Below are 21,606 nucleotides of genomic sequence, written 5' to 3' on the forward strand. Positions count from 1 at the left end.
ACATGGCTAATTAAAATGGCTCCCACAAACAAAATGGCTTCAGCTTATGCTAGCGGAAATTTCTGCGATTTCCAGAAAACGTGTTAGAAGTATTTGAAGAGATGGATAGTGGCACATTTCATAGTTGCAGCAAGTTACTGTTCCTTTGAGCAGTTACTATCAGCATATTCTGCTGCCTTTCAGTTGGAAGGTAAAATGTAGTATATATTTTATTTATTTGCTTATTATTCAGAGTTGTATGACTGCATCGGAATTCAATATCACTTTAAACCAGACTTTGCAAGCCAAAGGCAGATTTTTCTGAAAGATGTTCAACAGTCAGTGTTAATCAGTGTGCCTTTACTGTCGGTTTGCATTCTAAACACTTCTGTCCAGATTTTGGGAAAGATCTGCAGTGAGATACATGTTGATGTTTACTTTAGTACTTTAAAAGGTCAAATATTTAGATTGCTTCTTGCCTGCCTTCTATTTCGCTTCACAGATGAAGTACTCTTTGGTGACATCATTGTGAGCCTTGGAAACCTGCTGAGCAACCTGCAGTTGTTGTTGCATGCAGCCAGTTGTGTTGTTAGATACTGCTGTCATGGCAACTGGGAATTGGGAAAAATAGAAACAAGGCACGTGAGAATGTGTTGTCTATACCACCAACGTATATGAAGTACTAGCTTTAACCTCCCCTGGAAAGCAAAAGATTACTAATGGAAATGTGAAGAACCCCACTAGGTTAAATCCGGTAGCTGTCATAGCGGGAAAACCTTTTTCAGTAATACCTATCAAGTGAACATTTTATGCATTACTATGTGGGTGCATCTGTGGGATTTATGTAAGTCTTTGTTTACATTTATGTTAGTAAAGAAACATGGAATGGTTCATCAGTAGGTACTGACTTTCACAGCAGTTAATATCATACATAGACTGATATTTCAATGTTAATGTTTTGCTATTCCTAGTGTTAGCATAACAGTGCCTCAGAAACTCCAGAAAGTACGTATTGTATTGTAATTGCATTTATACAGCGCTTACCTCCCCTGACGAGGCGTCAAAGCCCTTTTACGGTGAATAGCACCCTACTCCGGGACCCATAAAGGATTAGTGTTGAATTAGTATAGTGAAATATGAAAGTAATTAAAGTAGTGAATTGGTTAGTCAGTTATTTGGATTCGGAAGGATAGCGGAAGGATAGAAGAGGAAAAAAAGTTTGCATTTATATAGCGCTCGTTACCCCTAAAGGGGTGTTAAGCTCTTCTTCTTTTTTTTTTTTGGGATTTTTGGGCAGTAGCACACTACTCCGGAAACCAATTGAAGCATTTGTGTTCGTAGTATCAGCTTGATGAAGATGCTGGTTGTTTTAAAGAAAGTTTAATACACTTTACAAAGCTGACTCATTAGTCTCACCTACAGACAGTTTTATCTGTCACTTGTCTAAGATACATTGTGTACAATTTTCTAACATTGCCTTACTTTATTTAGGAAAAGACGCACAGGAACCTTGTTGCTTCCTTGACCAGCAGCATAGACGTTTTATTTGTCCACATTTTGTTATGCTTGTTTTTTGTGGTGCGATCGGCTCAAATCTGTGAGACCAGAGCTCTGGCATTAACAGCACTCTTTCGTCCATTGCTCTCCTGCCACTCCCTGTCCCCACCCCTTTGCCCACTGTCCACTCATCAAGTTCTCTTCTACCCCTCCTCCTTTCAGGTCTATCTTACCTGCTTGCACGGTCTCCATCCGCTCTTCCATTCCTCTCCAGCCTTCCCCTTTTTGATACTGCACTCTCTCGCGGACTACTTCTTTCTACCGACTGCTAACTATTCACTCTCCCCACCCCCCTCCACCCCCCACCCCTCCTTCTTGTCGCCTGACAATTTGTTTTGTAAAGGGTCTAGTACCACTTTGCAGCTTGGAGGTACGGTGCTTCCAATGAGGTAACCAGCATCCCTTGCATACTTTATTTTTGATTTATTGTTCCAAAATGTCCATCACCACCTTGGTAGGATAAATGAATGATAATAAAGTATAACAAAAATCATTGTATGTTGATGAAACCAGTTTGTGCAGTTGTAACGTAGCCATTTTAGAATGAACCTTGTTATACTTTGACAACACCCATTCCACAATGCCCACAGCTGTGTGCGCATGTGGATGTGTAGAGAAGGTCGGCTTTCCTTTCAAGAGATGTTTTTTGTCCAAGTATAACACAATTCTTTCTAATATCCCTGTTGGTATGTGTGCATAGCAGTGGGTGCATGGGTAACCCTCTTTGAATGGTTTGCTATTATTTTACCGAAAAAAACTTGAAGATGGCCAACTTTGCTTGCGCATCCATATGGGAGTCACCTTGAAATTCTTTTGACCATAAAGTATGCCCAAGCAAGCACTGGCAAAGCCAATTTGTTTGCACCCGCATATTGCAGGCTAGGTCTATTGTCATGACCCACATGTTAACTGCAAACCCTATTGACTTTGCTTGTTGTGCTTAGTAAACCACCTGGCAAGAAAATATTTGTGTGGTAAATTGTGAATTTATTAATGGCTAAACAGAAAAGTATTGTCTTCTTTATACTGTTAACTGATAACTTAAAAAAAATGTACATCTAAGGTACATTCAAATAAAATAGAAGAGTTGTATAAGTTGAGTTACTGAGAGCTGGCATGGCTTTACGAACTCTCTTGCTTCATATTATTTTCCTCTTCTTACTAGATCATCGCCTTTGTCCTGGAGGGTCGCCGAGGCAAAGGAGGCAGACGCCCTAATTCTGGAGACTATCAGCGCCTGGATCACAAGGTAAATTCCCTACTCTTGGTCAACCAATAAGCTACCGGAGTGTTATACATGATATTCATTATTTACTTTTGTATAGTACCAGCCTTCCAATTATATGACGACCTACCTCTCTAAGGAGCCTGGGCACCATTTTGAAACCTTTCTGCTATTTCTAGGTAAAGTGGAAATAATGGTCTAATTGTCAAATTAAGGTTGGGGCATCCGTGGTCAAAATGTTTCAGTAGTATAATAGGTGCGGGTTTCTATAGAGCGTAATTAATAGAACATGTCAACATTTTGCATAGTGGTAGATGCAAGGATGGCATGCAGAGGTGCTATTTTTCTTTTCCTCTCCTTCCCTTCTACAGAAGCACTGCAGGCAGGGGGTATTGGTTTGGCAGGCAGTTGGGGCTTTCACTGATGCAGGATGGGGAAACAGGGAAGCCTCATGCCAGTTCACCAAGGTCTATTCAATCTAGGGCAACCAAGCAATCTTTTTGACACATATTGCTATCCTCACTTGATCCACAGTCATCAGTACTACTATGGGCTAACTGAATTGACATGTGCCTCTTATGTAGGCCTTGACTTTCAGAGGGTAGTGCGATCCATCAGTCAAGCCTTCTTAAGGTTGGCTCTTGAGTAGAACATTGCCTTCAGCTTGTACATGTATCACTCACAATAAATCAGTGTCTGTGTATTATGTCTTTAAAATAAAATTAATAAACTTTTTTTATGTAAATGCTTATTCGTTCAGTAAATAGCACTCATACTGTTAGATTGTGTTTAAAGTCCAACAGATACTTTGTGTCATCTTCTGTACTGTTAGGACTATGTACACACAGGGGTTTCAGTGTGCACCAGTTCATAAAAGGAAGTAGACAAAAGAAAAAGAGTCTTGTTAAAGGTATTATTCAGTTCTGTGGTAAGCATATGCTCAGCGCACTGGGTTTTACTAGTGTCAAGGGCACTTTGTCCCCTTGGTGCTTGCATGTCCTGTGGTCTCTGATCTGCAGAGTACAGGGACGCTTTTGTTGTTGGGGTAAAGAGCTATTCTGCTTTTGTTACTTTAGGTTATTGGCCCCAAGGAACAGGGCTATGACCCCAGGACTCTGGATGATTGGGAGTTGGTGAGGATGTTCACAGCCCTAGAAAGGATGCGGCATGTGGATATAGTTTGGTTCAAGACTGAGCATGTGATGGTGGCAAGGCTTACAGGCCTCGCAGGGATCAACTCCTATGGGGGGGTTGCAGCCTTTATGTGACAATGCAGAGAGTGGTAAGAGGTAAAATTGTGAACTTTAAGAGGTATTTGTACTGGTGCACATGCTATGAAGATTGAACAGCTTCTGTGTCTGTGCTGAGGGGAGCCTCAGGTAAACCACACCTTGATCAGTGGTGTTACCCCAATAGCTTCTTGTGTCTCACCACATCTTGTCACTTAACTCATACATAGTCTTGGGTCAACCTAGGCAGCAATCTCAGAGCGCCAATCTTTGCAGCATATAAACAGCTTGGCCTGGGGTCCTTGCCTGAATTGAGGCTCGACCTCTTAGTCCATGCCCAGTCTCCTATTTGTTGCTACAACTGGAAATATTTTCCTCAAACCTAGATTATATTTCTTACTTCTTGAACAGTAGCAGGCAATGTATCATTTCTTTGGTCCATACTGTTTTCAGCATATGTGTTCCAAAATATCCATGTGCACCACTCTCCTGCTGTCTAGCGCTGGGTTTGGATTTTTTCAATTTTTTCCCTCACAGTGTTTGTTTCTGTTTCAGAAGTGATCACGTTCTATGAACCACACAATGCGCAGGGACACGGTCTTGCCCTCCGATTGTATTTCTGTAATCGGGTTTGAAATGCTTTATTAATGCTCTATGGAAATACTGTGCACGGAGCACGGAAACTCCTAACCAAACCCCAGAAAGTGGGAGTGCAGTGCAGAGCACAGTTAAGTTATTCAGAACTTTAAATATTGGCAAACCATTGCCGGTTACCAGTCATCTACCCAGTACGAGCTGTGAGTCTGTATTGAAATGCAGGGTGACATATGTTGGACATGGAACCAAATTACACCTGACTGTAGAGGCTCAAATATGCCAAAACTAGTCAAGGGCTGCTTGCGTTCCTGTTCAAAGGCCCTTGCTTTATAGTTCGGGCTAGCCTGTTCCGATTGGAGCAAGACAAAGACTAATTTTCATATGACTGGGTCTAATCTGAGGTGGCCTGGTGGGCACTAAAACGATGGGTTGGAGTGTTTAAAAGATACAGTATCCCAAGGTCTTTGTTCTGCATTTAGAGGACAAAATGTGTTATTGGTAGATTTGGGTGTGGGAATACCGCCTCAAATCTGAAATTCTGGCTAGCCAGTATCCCCACACTGTAGTCCACCAAACTTGCAATGAGGACTTTAGTCTCCTTAGAAATTTGGGAGTTGACTCCTAAAATACTCTTTTCTGTTTTTTCGAACATCTATATTGTTAGTATGACCACCCCAACCAGTGATATGGTCACATCACTATCTTATACTGTTTAAAGTTCCCCATGCACAGGTGCTCAAACAAATCTGTCATAATCAATAAGCACCTGGGAATGGGTCACTAAGTATAATCTGGAAGAGGTACTGTCCTGCTCTCCTCTGGACGATGAGACTGATTTCTCTTAAGCAGCTGACCGGTTCAATTTCTGGATCACGAAAGTGACCAAAATCATCATCCTTATGAAAGTGCATACCTCTGTATGCAAAGCTCTTTCTGCTGAAAGGTACACGGATGACCTCAGACAGTCAAACAAACATTGGAAGTGTCTTGAGAGCACTTGAGGGTGTTCATTCTCATAAGACTGGCGTACTTGCAAAGCAACATCGAAAACTTCCTGGTTTTGCGTAGGGTTTTGAATAAGGCAGGAAGAATGGCGCTCAAGCTGGTTCATGGTAGAGAAAATGATACAAGAGAATTGTTATGGTGTTACCAGGTCAGGGGAAACAACCCAAACAACCCCTAGAAGTGTGTGGGTGCGGACCCACACTGAAAATTGAAACCAAGTCCCGGGCACACGTTTCAGAGTAATACGTTCAAGGTAACAACACACAGTTATGGTACTTCCTGTGAAAAAATTGTAGGGGTCGACACCAGTAGGTTCTTTTTGTAGAATTTGTTTATAGTTCTTGAAATAGGTCAAATAAGAAAACCAGCCGACGCGTGTTTCGTCACCTGGGAATTACCCCGTGACTCTTCAGGGCTGTATGAGCAAGAATAGTAACGTGTGATATCGCTGGACCGGTGATCATTCCAACCCAGTCTGAAACGGGTTTCGTGAGGACAGATATGGTAGAAAAAGAGCGTCAAGGTGATTTGATGGGGAGGACGGGTAAGTCAACTTCGAAAACTTAACAGGGGCACATTCGCCTGGTCTTCCGCAATTTTCTTGTCATTGCATTCTCAAAATAGTTTAAAATCCTTTGCAGGAAATATTTTTTTATAATGATTTCTACCAAGCCTCTGCAAGCACACTGCCATTACCCCCTCTGAGAGCCTATGTTCCTTCCTATGAGACTTTTTCCATGGCATAGGAACAACATCGATTCTAATTTGGATCTCCAGACCACCACTGAGTTACTTTGTTTCATCAGTCACATTTCTATTAGAGCCAGTTGGGCGCCTCTTTCTAGGTTTGTGCTGGGTGACAGGTACATTGTTAGCAGAATTATGCGATCCACCAAATACGGCTCTCCAGATGATCTATGTCCACTTTGTCTTTTATGAGCTCCAACTCAATTGTTTTTGCACTTAGTACTCTTTATAATACCTCCCTTGCCTCCACAGATGTCCGGAGAGAGGGAAGCATACCAAGGTACTGCCTTTGCTAATTAAACCTTCTGTGGACCCAAACATTGTGTCTAACCATAGACCAATATCGCTGTTAACTAGTTAATATGCAACTCTTCACCTTTTTGGAAACAAACTACTGTTTGGATCCAATTCCTCTAAATCCGATAATAGAACTGTCCACTGCACAGAAACGGCCCTGTTGGCAGCTACTAATGGCATTTGCTGCATTGTGGATTAGGACGCTTCTGCCTCCTTGATTCTTCTCGATCTATCTGCAGGATTTGGCACCATTTCTTTTCCTTCCAGCTGGAAAAGCCTACATGATATTGCCATCTGTCTGGATAATCCACAGCAGATCAGAAATCTTCTCTCAGAGTTCCCAGACAGTTGTGAGCTCTCCTTTTCCTTCAAAAAACACTCAAAGTATGCAGGTTTCGTCACTGAGTTCAACCCTTGTCAATATTTGTGTGGCTCCACTTGCTGGAATCCTCAGATCCCACATATTTGAAGTTGTATTCTATTTGGATGGCACCCAGTGGATTATTGCATTCCCATCAACATTACAAAATCCAGGCTAATTTCATCTCTTGTATGCTTCAAGTCGCTAACTGGTTAAAAACTTGTTTCCTTAAGCTGAATGGCGACAAAACGAAAGGACGTCTGTGTGAGAAAGCTACAGCCTGTTGGTCAGAGGTTTGGAGACATAAAGAGCTGAGAGACAATCAATTCTGGTGTAAATGTAGGTATAGTCCCATATGAAGACCATACAATGGTAGACCAAGTCTCTTGTTGGTCAGCATCTTGCTTTGGTGTCCTAAATATGTTACACACAATGTTCACCTGACTTCTTATTGGGACATGAAAGACTGTTACCCAAGCTGTAGTTACCGGCCAGTTGGGCTACTTTGCAGTGCGCAAAAAGCCCGTCACAACACCACCCCACATTATTTAAATATGAAAATTGCGTTTTTTTCTGACTTCTGGACTGCTGTAACCTCCATCCAACTCTTGGCAGTCATTCCACGCATTTTCCAAACTGTCTAGTGGTCCTTCCTGCTTGTATTGGACTAACAAAAGTTGAACCATGTCCTTATCTCTTCACGGAGGATCGTTAATTTTCTGATCTTAAAGAAAGAGGCTAAATACTTGGCTGGCCTAATTCTCTACTACTAGCTTCTCCTGTTCGCCTGTTCTGATAAGTCAATGCCTTTCTTATAGTGCTAGGATACCCTTTCAAGGTGCTGGAGCTCTTTCACAATCCACGTGACATGAAATATATAGGAGGTCTGAACCCATTCGAATATTTAATGTGCGTAGAGCCTCCACGTGTTTAAGGTGGGTTTCTTGAAGCAAGATCATGCCTGTCTTGTTATCCTTAACTATTTCCTGCATGGTATTTATTTTGTGCTCATCTGCCGCCCACTGATGATTCACAGCTTACAAATAACTGATATCCCTTTACAAATACCCTCTATTTAAAATCCTTTATTTTTCAACCAGTAAAAATCAGATCCGATGACTTTACACCTAGAAAACAAATCTCAGTGTTAGGCACCCTGATTGATTTCTGCTGTTTTACATTCAGGCAGAGATATTTATTTTGTAACGTTATTTGGCTATGCCACGTCTCTGTTGCTTCTTACCAAAGTGGTGTTACACATTGCTAATTTTTTGTTTCAGTTTATTTTTATTCCCCCCCCCCGAAACCTCCATTTCAAAGCAGCTCCCTGGCAACAAGTATTGCTACTTTCACGTGTAAGCATTCTAACTTTTCATGATTACCGGCTGTAGACAGTGTTGACTCTTCAGGTGTTTTCACCCTCTGAAGACATGTACTGTACAACTTCTTAAGTATGTCCTTCTTCATCATCAGTATTTGAATCTAATCCTCTGCTTTATAGGAGTAACTTTGCAAGTAGTTTTATTACTCGTCAATCCTATATTAGATATGTCCTATCGTTGGAGAATGATAAGCATTCCAACTCATTAGGCCTGAATGTAATTTCAGTTACACCAGAGTGAACACAGTAATTTTGGTAATTCTGCGTTTCAATTTAACACAGATTTACTGATGATTATGCAATTCCTCCTCGCATAATTAAGCGTCGGGGGGGGGGGGGCAATCTTACCTCGAGAGCACATTTTGCGAACATGAGTGGCTACTCATACTCACTATTTGTGTTCTGCACTTAGTGCTGTTCCTTAACCCAAAATGCTTTGTATCCATTTTGGATGTAAGGATGCATTTTGAGCTAGGAATATAGCGCTAAGTGCCGATAGTAAATTAGGGAAAATCTTGCCACAAGAACACATGTAGCGAGGGGCTGCTCGCTATTCATGTTCTGTCGCATTTAGTGCTATTTTTTAGCGCAAATTGCATCCTTGTGTGCATTTTTGACACAAGAGGGTATTTTTGTGCTAAGAAATAGCGCAAAATGCAGAATTGCTCTTCTCACGTAATTAAAGAATAATCATTCTAAGTTCTTAGGTAATTCCGCATGATTACGCTTCACAGAATTATGTGGATTGCACCTACTTCTACAACTCATGTTAGACCATGACCCGCTTTGCTTTAGTTTACACCTCATCTAGTAAGCAGATTTGCTAATGCCAACTGTGTTTATAAGCTGGTAAATGGTACTTTGTTTTATATTAAAAGATTCCAAAGCATACCTTTGAATAGTTACCTGTTTAAATGCACATGAATATGCTTCGTTTTGGGACATATTTGATCTCTTTGCATGAACGAGTGTAATGTTATCTGGGACTTCGTAATCGTGTTCTACCAAAGACATTTGTTTGATAATCTTCATAATTTTTTCACTTCCTACCATCAGTCATAGATATCATTTTTAATTCAACATTCTTAATCTATTTTTAAGGTCAGCTTCCTGGGCTTTGACATGGGGAGTTTTGTATTGTATTATTTTAGTTTTATAGCATTTAAAGTGCATAGATCTGTAATTTGACGAGTGTCCTTTCCCTTTGATCCAGCATATCACCCATAAGTCCTACACTTTCCAGTTTGGTTAGGGCTCTCATCCCTGGAAGATGTTGCCTTAATTTAGAAATTTCTACTTTAGATTATGCCAGACCTCGGTTTGAAAACTTCAAACCAGAGAAAACAGGTTGGCCAATGAGGGCTCTTGAAGATGGGTTGGTGACAGCAGGGGAATTGTACCTGTTGTAGCTGAGGGGTGTTGTGAATTGAATAGTTTGTAGAAGAGTGGGTTATTTAGCTCAGCGTGTATAATTACTTTTACATTTCTAAGGGATCCATTGCCAACTCCTATGACCTCAGATGATGGATTCATTTACTCCTAATGAAAGGTTAATTAATTAGTTGCTCCTTTTTGTCTGGCTTCCTGGTCAAACAGGTAGCTTAAATGTAGCTGTTGTAGTCCAATTTTCAGCGGAATTGACATTGCCCCAGCCATTTAAGTTAATGCTGTGATTACTCTTGTACTTGACTCTCTAAGAGTTCTTTAGGATCTTTGTAGTCACTCTGCTTCAGTAGGGCGCATCAGTTTTATGCAAATGAAGAACAGTACCCTATGAACCTCTGTTGTAAAAAGACTATTAGCCTCTTTGAGGTGGGTGTTTGACCAGTCAAGAAAAAAAGCAAAACATTGAGCCGCAGAGGATAAGGTGAAGAGTAGCCGAAGCCAAGAGGGCGCAGCCCCACACAACCTACAGTGGGGCATAAGGAGACCAGAGATGCCCAGTTGGTCGCATTGGCAGAACAGCAGACCCGGGGAAATGATCCTGACACTCCAGAGAATAACAGAAAAGGTCTGTCCCGAAGCCCCCCTCTCTGCTCGTCCCCTCCCTTATTGCACTTGTTGAAGACTTGATGACATGAGGCACGGCAGAGATAGCGTTGCCTGTGGACAGACCGGAAAAGGAGCATTCGTGCACCAAGCCCCAGACCCCCCTCCTGTAGCCGATTTCCCGATTGCAAAAGAAAGCCTCTATTGGACCACACAGTGTACTTGAGCGGAGGGGTACGCCCCCCTGCCCCGTGCCAGACCCCTGCTGCTTGTCAGTAATGGATGAACGCACTTTGCTGCCAGTGGTTTACAGCTGGGCATGCGGCCAGGGAGGAGCGCTGCATTGTGGGCCTAGCCCTCCCCTGACAGGTGTGCCATCCTGTGAACATCTCGGGCACAGCGGCCCCTCCCTGGCAGCGACCCACGCCCCTTGCGAGGGAGCAGTCCCACGAAGCCAGCCCACCGAGGGTCGCGGGACTGCAGAAGTGCCCCCAACGTTTCTCAGCGAATAACCTGAGGGTGTGAGGCTTCGACAATGCCTAGCTGGGGTACTCCTGTCGGCATCGGATGGTTAAAAGGTGGATACGATTCCGTCAGCGTGTGAACCCCTGGCATCCACCCACGTCTCAGCTGCATGCACCTCAACCCGCTGAGCTACGAACTGGAATGTGAAGGTGGGATTTGCCTGAGAAAGCCTCATCAGAGCCTTACTACAGGTACCTGAAAGTAGCGCTCCGACCGCCGATTTTATTCAGTGTGACTGAATGGAGCGCGTGATCTGCAGCTCCCGCACCGAACTTTGTAGCAGGTGCATTAACCCCCCCTCGGCCGCGCATTCTTGATATGTCGACACAGGCAGCTCTGTTGTGGGGAGGAGGCAGGTGTTACCGAAGAGGAAATAAAACCTGATTGTTCCGGACGATGATCCAGTCCCTGCCTGCCCCAGGGACACCCTGGGGTGGAAATTCCAGATTTCACGCTCGTCTTTTTTAGACTAACCAACTCATAAGTCCTCTGGTGAATCGCACCCGATCCTCAGTACAGGTTTTTCCGGCTCGGCTTTAGTTTCTTTTCACTTTAACTTGTTATTGGTGTTTTCTGTTGCTTCCCCCGAGCCGGAGGTGACGACCTCATCGTCCATACCAGACCCCTTTGGACCAGTCTCTTAACTTCCCTTGTGGTGATTTTACAGGTGCAATAAGCGGTGAAAAAATTGTGTTTTTTTCCACAAAGGAGCTACCCGTAACCTAGCAGGATCGCAGAGGTGTAGCTGAGCCACCTCGTCAACTTTCGGCCAAGCAGAGCTTCACCAAAGGAGGATTTTGCCTTTGCTGGTTTCCTTTTTTCTTTTACACAAACTCCGTCGTACTCCTTTTTTATCATCCTCAGAATGATGAACGGCTGATGCCAGCCAATGGAAAAGGGGGCGGGACTTAAACACCGCAAGTGAAACTACTCTAAAACCTAAATAATCTCGCCAGCAAGACTGCGCATGTGCGCAGCCTGCGCTAGCCGAGACCTAAAAAGGGGTACCAGAGATTAACTGCAATGTCTAAATATGTTTGAAGATATTTAAACATTGACAATTTAGCAGAATAATTGTAGGGGATGGCAGAGGATATTTTAAAGTTTTTTTGTTCTTCACAGCGGGGGCGCAGCTTTAAGGAGTTTGAAGAGACTTTTGCACCCCATACCACAGGGCCCTCGACTTGCCTTATTTGCTTTTTCTGAAAACCCTTTTGGTCCCTTGAGCACTCATAAATAATATTTCTGATTCACTGTTGTTTCTTGTTCTCCAGAACAATTTCCTCCAAATATACATATTCTTGTGTACACTGGAAGGTGATTCCACTGATCACTGGGCTCCTTTTATGCCATGCATAACCATTTTCCTCCTTGGGGAGGTTGAAGTAATCCCTTTTATTGAGCTACTTTGGATGTATCAGTTGACCTCGTATGTTTGTCGGTTATTTGTATATTTAATTTCACTGAAACTTAAATCACCTATCAGAACTTTCCAGGTTTTTTTTTTCGTATTCTTTATTCATTATTTATAAAAAACAATCTTTTAGAATGTTTCAATTAGGGTCAATTGATTTCCAAAACAATATAATTTCATGCTCCAAATCCACAAAACATTTCGTAACAAAAAAAAAAGCCCTTAGTCAGGGGGGGTATTTTCTCTCTGTGAACCAATATAAGACACCAGTGCATCAAAGTTATACAATGCACTTTACAAAATACTATAAATAAAGTCCAATACAGTTTGCCTGTGCAGCTATGTCTCTGTTTCATAATGCATGCTTTATATGCTGTAACTCATCATTTATCTACTTTTATTGTATATACCTATTGATCATATCTGTGACCTGACAGAACTCTTGTCGTAATAAGATATATTACCTAAAGAATCACTTTACCTGAAGAACCATTTTAAAATACTGAGAATTAAATAATTTCACTTAGTTTCCAGACAATTTATAATGTTTGAGGCGGCTAAAGCTCTTTTCCAAATTATTCATGATCCATTTAAAGTGTCAAGTAAAGCACTCTATTGAATCTGAGATTAGCAAAAGAAACCGCGTTTGCTTAACTTATCATTTCCTGCTCAAAAGATTAACATGCTGTGAAAATTAAGATTTCTTTCCAACAATTAAGTGTTTACAGCTATGTAAATGAACCCGCAGAAGAGGATTACGAATGTGTGTGACTCAATCCCAAATTCTACCATACGCAGTTGGTGCTCAGTAGAATCAACGTGTACAGACACCGTTGTAGAGCGACTCGTTTTATAGCTGTAAGCAACTACAAAAATGTGACATAAGCGTAGGCTTGAGTATAACCCCTCATTTACATACAAATCTTTTAATATAGTTAATCTAAAATGATGTCAAAATTTGTTTACCCAGTACATATGGCGTTTATATTTCACTCTCTGGTGCCCAACTCCACACCACCACTTGCACAACTTTAGGGAGATCAGTGTGTGTAACTAGTCCTCAATTTATTTTCTCAAAACGACTTCTCTAAATGGAGTGCTATATTTTATGCCTACAAATAATTAAATTCTGAATCAATAAAGAATGATAATACTTGGATTTGTGTGCATTGCCCAATTGACTGGACTGCTTATACAGATCTGCATAGCAAACTTGTATAGTATGTTATATAATTGCCTTGATAAGATCATTATTTTTTAGTTTGCCTTCAAGTGGGGAGTATGTTGGTTAATCCATTTTTGCCCTTGCACTTATAAAAATCAAATAAATGTGGTACTGGACCTTTATGTGTGGTATTCTCTTTTTCCTTAATCTCCAATTCTAAAACCTAGTGTCAGTTCTTGCCTTTGTTGCTTGTAAAATATTCTCATGCTGATAAAGGCTTCAAAAGCAAACCACTACTTTTCAAAAGGGTATTCAGAACATCTAAAAAAAAAAAAAACTCGGGCACTTAAGCTTGGGTAGTCGAACTAATGCTGGCTCTTGACTACCCAATTATGTCAGCTCTTCTAATACTGGGTGCCTCTTTATTCTGTACTCCCGACCAGCCTAACGGCCGCTTAGGGAGTTACTATTTTTCATTTTGGTCAATAATATGACCATTGATTTCTTTGGTGTTGTTTTTAAAGTTTGGTTTTGCAGTAGATCTTTTTACATGCTTCTATGGCCGCATCATTCAAAAGTTTGTTTCTGAAATGTATGCCCTTTGTGGCACCTAAACTCACGTCAGTTGATTTCCAGAGGTATGGCCCGATTTCTTATCTCTGTATCTACAAGAGCTCCCATGACATGCTTTGTTTAAGCACACCTCTGGAAGATCCCCACTAACATTCTTGATACTATGGAATGAAATCATATGATTCAATGCTAGCTGAACTCATTGTGTGCTTTCAGGATTCCCTAGTCCTTAACCTTCCTTTAAAGAGTGTTGGACGTGAGGTTAAAAGGTTACCTGTTTAAAAGCCCCACCTTCCAGCGGTGAGCCTAGTTAACTATGAAGCTGGAATAGAAGGGAAGACGTACGAGCTATACTTGCATGGGTTTACAAATTGGTGCATCACATACATTTGTAAGAAGGCTGACAACAGTGTCTTGCATTCAGGATATCTCTCCTTTTGTTGTTTGATTCTAAGCAAAAGTGCTTCAATTCAACATCTCTCACCATCCTTCTTTGAGATATGATCCTTCGACTTTGAAGAGCTTGGGAGCATTTGCTGGCCCCTTAAACTTTACATCCCTCAAGAAGCTTTAATCTGATAGAATAATTTTGTCCAACTTCGCTCTCTAGGGCCTTTGTGAACTAGAACATATAAAGCCCCACCTCTGATCTCACTGTGAATACTCCCTAATTCCCCAGGTCCAAATAAGATTGCTTATGTTGTTCATAAGTCATACAATATCAGTGGCCAGCAAAGACCCTTACTCTCGGTCTTGATGGACAACTTTCAGACCTAATTTGTGGGTCCCAAGCGTATGGGGGCTAAAGGTCATAACCATTGGGTATATGGGTTTGTTGCCTCCTTCCTACTATGGTCATGCAAATCGAGCACCAAGTATACCCACTTAGCACTTAAATCTTAATGGTAGATACAGATAAGGAGTCCAAAACACACTCAGAGAGGTGGTGTGGAATTTGAGACTCTGAATTCAACGACACCCACAGCAACTTACCTATAATCAAATTTATAGGAAATACGTGACCTTAATAAAAGGCAAGTTATTTTATTCATACAATAACTCCAAACTATGGATGTTCCTACAGAATTACAGAAACAATAAATTGCAAAAGACTACTCTACAGTACTGCCACTATGGGCAAGTACTATACTTAGTCAGTAGTCAGTAGCGCATCAATGGGCACTAATTGGAACAAGCTCTACATGATTGTAGCAGGTGCTTTGGCTGTCTCTATCTTCCTGCCAACTAGACACCCAACTCCATGGTCCCCAACCTCACTTCAAGTAAGTGACCATCATGTCCGTATTGGGCATCAATGTTCAGAAAGTAATTTCATCCCTGTCCCTTGTTCTCTACCGGCAGAGCAGTTAAACCTTTATCTCGACGGTAGATGCAGTACAGTCCCCACTGACGCATCTCAAGCAGTTTCTAGAGCAGTCCATCTAGGCAAGCGGTCGCAGTCGAGTAAGCATGCATGCTGGGCCTGACAGACACATTTCTGAGAATAAATTGAGCAAGTTTTTCTTCGGTTCGCTGTGCTGGGTCACTGTGAGGTCATACCTCTTTGATTAGAGGAGATTTCATATGAATAGATAGCACAGCTGCACTGAGGCGCTACAATAATGGTCATATGAGCAGCCATGATAAAAGTGGTTCCATCGTTCTAGGCATCGAGCCTTCTGTATTATACTACAACAACGGGCACAAACTAACTCTCATTGTTCATCCTCGGTTGATCACCACAGTGGCATGGGTGCTGCACACCTTAGCCCATCCCAGGTGTCTCCTTTAGCAGTGGTGCCTTCCTCTCTCTAAAACACAGCTCAAAGGCAGGCCACAAAGCAGGGATGTTCAATGAGGTTTTTCTAGGGGCTGATGCTTTACAGAAACCCCTCAAGTGGCTCGCTCTTAACTTAGCGCTCCCATTTCCAATGCAGATCTTTAGCAGCAGGTTACAGTCTTCGAGATGATGTTGCCCCTCTCCCTCGCCCTCTTGGAAAACTGTCAGTAAGATATACATGACTTAAATCACTGAAATCCTCCTGCGCTCCAGTGGGTGCAGGCTCTCTTGGTCATTAAATATCCTAGACTTCTAAGTTGAAGCTCTGGCATCCTTTATACAGTTCTTCCAGACATCATTTTTAGGTCTCGCTAAAGCAGCGCATGCGCTACTCTGGGGAGAACTTTAGTGAGTGGCTTTTAAAAGTGCCACCAGAGGCTTTTGCCGGCCACCAGCTTGCGCATGCAACCTCCAGCTTTCAGCGCCTGATCGCGATCAGTTTCACTTTCGCACGCACACAACTCCCGCTTCTCCCCCTCCCCCACCACAGATCGCCCTCGCGCATGCGCTGCCTATGCTTGTTATCTCAAGCCACCGTTGCCCCTCCCACCCTACTCGCGTCCATGGTGGGCTTTGAACCCACTGCCGTACTCTCAGAATACCCCAGCGACATCGGCCTGAAGGCATGTTGTGTTTGCACAGAGTCTCTGACTTCACCAAGAAAAAAAAGTCCTCATTAAAAAATTAATTCGGCTCCCGCAGAGCTTTTCGTGCTCTTGGTAGCGTTGGGAGAATGCACTTCTGCCGAGATGTTTTCCTTTGAAAAATAACGGCTCCAAACTGTGACCTGTAATAATTCGAGGAATGGTCTCCGAGGAGGACAGATTTAAATATTTATAAATGTTGCGAATGTGTTCTTTGTGTTGGCTGGTGCCGTTGTGGTTCTGTTTTCCTATTTTGTGGTCAAAATATAAAAGGATCGTCCAGCTGCCCTTTTATGTAGATTTTTAATTGTCTGAATGAATAAAAAGTGGTAGTATTATGCTATTTTACGGGATGTAGGCGAGCGATATTTTTGATATTATTATATTTTGTCTTGTTATGTTATACAGTGTTGTTAGGTTATGCTATGTCATGAAGTTATGTAATTAGCTATGTTATTTTATGCCGTGTTATGATATGACGTTATGTTGCAATGGTATGCTTTGTTACGTTGTCCTGTGTTGTTTTCCGTATTGTTACGTCATGTGGTTAAGTAATATTATGTTATGCGTCATGTGTTATGGTTTTTTAGGTTATGTTATGATATTTAATTGGATTACGCTATATGATTTAAAGATGTTAGGCTATGTCATGTTGTCATGCAATGCCATGTTTTTGTTATGCTGTAATCGTACGCAAATGTATGTTGTGCTGTGTTGTTTTCCGCTATGTTATGTCATGTAGTTAAGTGATGTTACTTCATTTTGTCTTGCGTTGCGTTATTTCAGGTTCCTAGGTTATGTTATGATATGTAATTAGCTGCGTTATTTTACGCTGTTCTGGTATACCATGTTGTTGTTTTCTGTTGCAAAGGTATGGTATGCTACGTTATGTTGTGCTATGATATTTCCCTTCATAATGCGTCATGTATTTATGCTGTTATTTTGTGCTATGTTGTGTTAGTCACATTGTTAGATTGTGTTATGCTGTCCTGCTATATTTTGTCATGCTGTCATGTTGGGTGCAGTCGCGTAACATATCCCCTCTATTTAACTCGTCCCGATGTGCTATCGGTGTCACAGGTCATATGCTGTTGCGTCCATGTGCTATCGGTGCCAAAGGTCATGCATCGTTGCGTGATCCAATGACATCGCTACAGGAGTTTAACAGTAAACCCAGTGATGGCTTTGCTGTGTGCTGGTCCACGAGTATTGCACACGGTGTATAATGTCCAAATGCGTTCCTTCATTATTAATACATTTCAGAGGATCAGGGGTGTAGCTTATATTGGTGCAGTAGGTGCAGTGGCACCGGGGGTCTATGGCCTGAGCGCCCCACTCAGCCTTGATTAATTCTGGATTTTATCATTCAAGCAGGATCTGGGTGGTGGGGCTTTTCCTTCCTTGTACTAGAGCCCATCACACACTGGCTGCACTATGGCAGTGTGTGTGGCCGGCGTGTAGGCCCAGGGCAAGAGGAGAAAGAAAGTAGTGGCAAAAAAAACTCTAAAGGTAATTCACATGACTCAGCATTACTAGAGATTGACTATCATTTGGAGAGTAGTAAACCTATACTTACCTGTGTGCACTTATCAACATTTGGGTAGCAATTCTTTGATAGAATGTTTCTGAAGTCAACATTTCCGCATACAGTAATGTTCCATTAACTTCAGAGAAATACAAATCACATCACTTCCTGTGGAGCTCAGAATGGTGGGCTTTCTCCTGTTGCCTTAGATTTACACTCCCTGATTCTACGTCCTGCGGGGTGTACTAAAAGCACTTTGGCATTACAGACCTCCCCACACGACATTGGGACGCTACTCCTTTTCTGCATACATGCACCTAGCCAAACCCAGTTCTAAACTGTTGCCTGAGGTTAATTTGTAAAACCACAAGTGCAGGGGCCCAAAGATATTCTTAGGAGCCGACACCAGAGCCGCCGGGGTTGCTGAATCCCCATGTCCCCTTGTCTTGACTCCACCCCAGACTTCTTTCTTCCTTTCTCCGTCTTGTCTCCTTCTTCCAGGTTCTTATTCTTTCCTATCCCCCCCCCCCCCCCCCCCCCTTTGTCAATCATTTCTTAACTTTCTCTTTCTCCCTCCCATTTCTACCTTTCTCTCTCTTGGTCTTAGTCAAAGTCTGATGATGAAAAATAAGTCCTGGTCCCAGAAGTGAGAGTCTGTGCTCACCAGCAGCAAACAGCAACACACATGAAGCACTGCCATGGAGGGAGCGGGTGGCACACACACACATACACACTCGCTCACACCCATGAATTCACACATATACAACACTCACGAACAAATACACCTTGCACATCCATTCATACAAACCTGCAGACGCACACAGGCACGCACCAAACAGAAACAAGCGGTGGCATAACCAATAGGTCTCGCTTTTGAGACCTTATAAGTATTTAGTTATGCAGCACAATATCCTTGGTGCACAACATCAACTGTTGCACCGCTAAACACTTATAAGGTCCCAAAGGCGAGACCTATTGGCTTTGCCAATGCTTGTTTAATTGTGCGTCTTTGCCTGCCAGAGATTTCCAAAGAGTTCCACCATGGAATGGAAAACGTTGTATCTGAAGTGTCCATAGGATAACATGACACACACTTCTTTCACGCATGCATGCAGACGCACACTACGCTTGTGCAGAGGATCTAGTGTGGGGCCCGTGGTACTGAACTGCACGTGGCAAGGCTGGTAAGCCACTCACCTCTCTAGGTATCAATACAAAGTCCTATCCTGGTAACAGTTCGCACTGCCACCGCTGTCCATGTCTTACACTCCGACGATGAGCTAGTAGCCCATAAAGTATCAACATGGTGGAGCATGTGTGTATTAGACACTTCAGTAATAGCGAAGAGCATGTCTAAAGCAGATATAATTATCTTTTGCACAGTTGGAGGCTCCAGAACTATGCTGAGAGATGCTATATAATCATGTGATGAGATAGTAGTACTACTGTATGGAAGGCCTACTTGGTACATCCCACCAGACCAGAGAGCCCTCCACATTGTTGCAGAATTTTACAATACCTAGCTTTAGTGGCTGTCAGTGCGCAAGCATGATTGTCATGCATGCCAAGACCAAAAGAAAAATGCTAAACTGGAAGGAAGCTTGCGTGCAGGATCTCCCAGAGCAAAGACTCGTGATGCAAATTATGCATGGGATATTCCGCTAACAACTGGGTCCGTACTATGACTTTCTCTGCATCCCAGAAACCTGACTACTCATCATGGGCTTCTTATAGATATTCAAGAATTCTGGGGGCTCGTGAAACAGCTTACAAGACGTAGGGCAAGATTTTGTTATGAATAACCTGACGATCCCTGAAGTATATTTTTACCATTGTCATACAGCAACAGGAAATTCCGTCGATTTTGTCTTTACCATGTTTGCTCGCAGTTGAACAATTCAAAAAAATGAATAGCCATTACCGACCGGATCATCACCACCACAACTGGCAAATCGGGTACTGGTAATACTTTTACTCATGTGCGAATCTAAATCCAGATAATTTTTTCAAGCCATAACACAGACACCATGGGGATAGCAAGTTTAGCCATTTGTTTTACTTCTGATGTTTCAAATAAAAAAATTGTGAGCATAGGCAGATAGGAAGCAGATCTCCACACAAAGAATAGGATTTTAGGGTAAAAGACTAAAGGCAGTGTGGCACTGTTTTGGCAGTTCAGTGCCATCCCATCATGCACTGCATGCTGTGGCAATCCTGAACACAGGCTTCTGTAATTTGTTTTGCCTGTATTTGTCTAATTTTCAGTCAGATTTGTTTTACTTTTGACTCTATTCAGCATCTTTTGGTGTGGTAATTCATTTTCAACAGTTATAATTTGTATTGTACTATCCAGATATGTTTTGTTCTTAGTTTTTTCTTCTTCTATATTGCTGACTATCTTGAGGTGGTCATTTTCTAGACTGGTAACCTTTGCAGCAGGAGGGTACAATGCGTTTAGCAGCATAAACATTTGGATTTACTATTTGGATGTGCAATATTGTTTTCACGGCTGGTGAGTTTCTTTGTAATAGTTTAGGCATTTCCAAGGCAGTTATGGAGAAGAAATACAAGGCCCCCATCACAAGATCAAGTGGGTACTCCACACCATGTAAAGGTAGAATCCTAGATTGTGGCAACTGTAAGAAGGGATCGAATCATCAGGCCAACCCCCAGAAGAGAACAACAAATGGTCAGACAAAATGAGCAACAAAATTGAAATGGCTGCAGCTACACAATGGAGAACAGCTAACTAAAATATCTTGAAATTGAGACGGTCATGGAACACGATCCAAAGGAGTGTAATAAGAGAGCAAAGAGTGTTGTAGATGAAGAAATGTCGCAACCAGCAAGTGACAGCTTTTTGCCGGTTACTAGTAGAAAAGTTGGGCGGGTTACCTGCCACAAACAGGCGAGCACTAAAAGCCATGGATATTGCATAGAAATTGAAAACACTCCATTATTAACTCCATTATTAAAGCATTTAAAACTTTGAATTTGCAAAAAAAAACATCTGTTTTTACTTTTACTAGAAGACCAAGAGCTACAGCTTGAGAAAGTGATAAAAAAATGCGTTGCATGGAGTGGATCTAGGTAGGGAGTGCACGTTTTAATAGTATCTGAAGACTGAGTCTGGGCGGTGAAGTCCCTCCGGTCTCAGAGTTTGTGGAGTTTTCCCCACTCTGCTTTACGCGGAGCTCACAGAGTTCTGAAAAACTCTCCTTCGCGGAGTGGAGTGTTTTTTTTTACCTCACTCGCGTTCGTCAGCGCCAAGTTGGCGAGCGAGGAAAATACACCTTCCAGCGAGATTTTTCCTCATTCGTGATCGTCATCATCAAGTTGGCGAGCACGAGCGTAGAAATTCAACCTTCCTGCGAGATTTCTCAACGCAGGCGGTCTGATTTCTCATTGCGAGTGGTCGTGTATGCTAGAGACCGCTTGTGTTGAAAAACCATCCGTTCGCATTGAGAAAGCTATCGCTCAAGTAAAAATCTTCTCGAGCGGCAGAAAGGAGGCTGCGCCCCCTTGCTCTGTGCATGGTGCCTTTTGCTTTGAT

General features: G+C 42.3%; 1 protein-coding gene across 1 annotated transcript in view; it reads left to right on the top strand.

The window, feature by feature from the left end:
• TGOLN2 (trans-golgi network protein 2) overlaps positions 1 to 21,606 on the top strand; it is a 137,627-nt gene that overhangs the window by 62,470 nt on the left and 53,551 nt on the right. The window contains exon 3 of the mRNA XM_086943452.1: positions 2,702 to 2,785. Within this exon, the coding sequence (XP_086799578.1) occupies positions 2,702 to 2,785 (84 nt within the window). The remainder of the gene's footprint in view (positions 1 to 2,701; positions 2,786 to 21,606) is intronic.

Source organism: Lissotriton vulgaris, chromosome 11, assembly GCF_964263255.1.
Source record: "Lissotriton vulgaris chromosome 11, aLisVul1.2, whole genome shotgun sequence".
NCBI lineage: Eukaryota > Metazoa > Chordata > Amphibia > Caudata > Salamandridae > Lissotriton > Lissotriton vulgaris.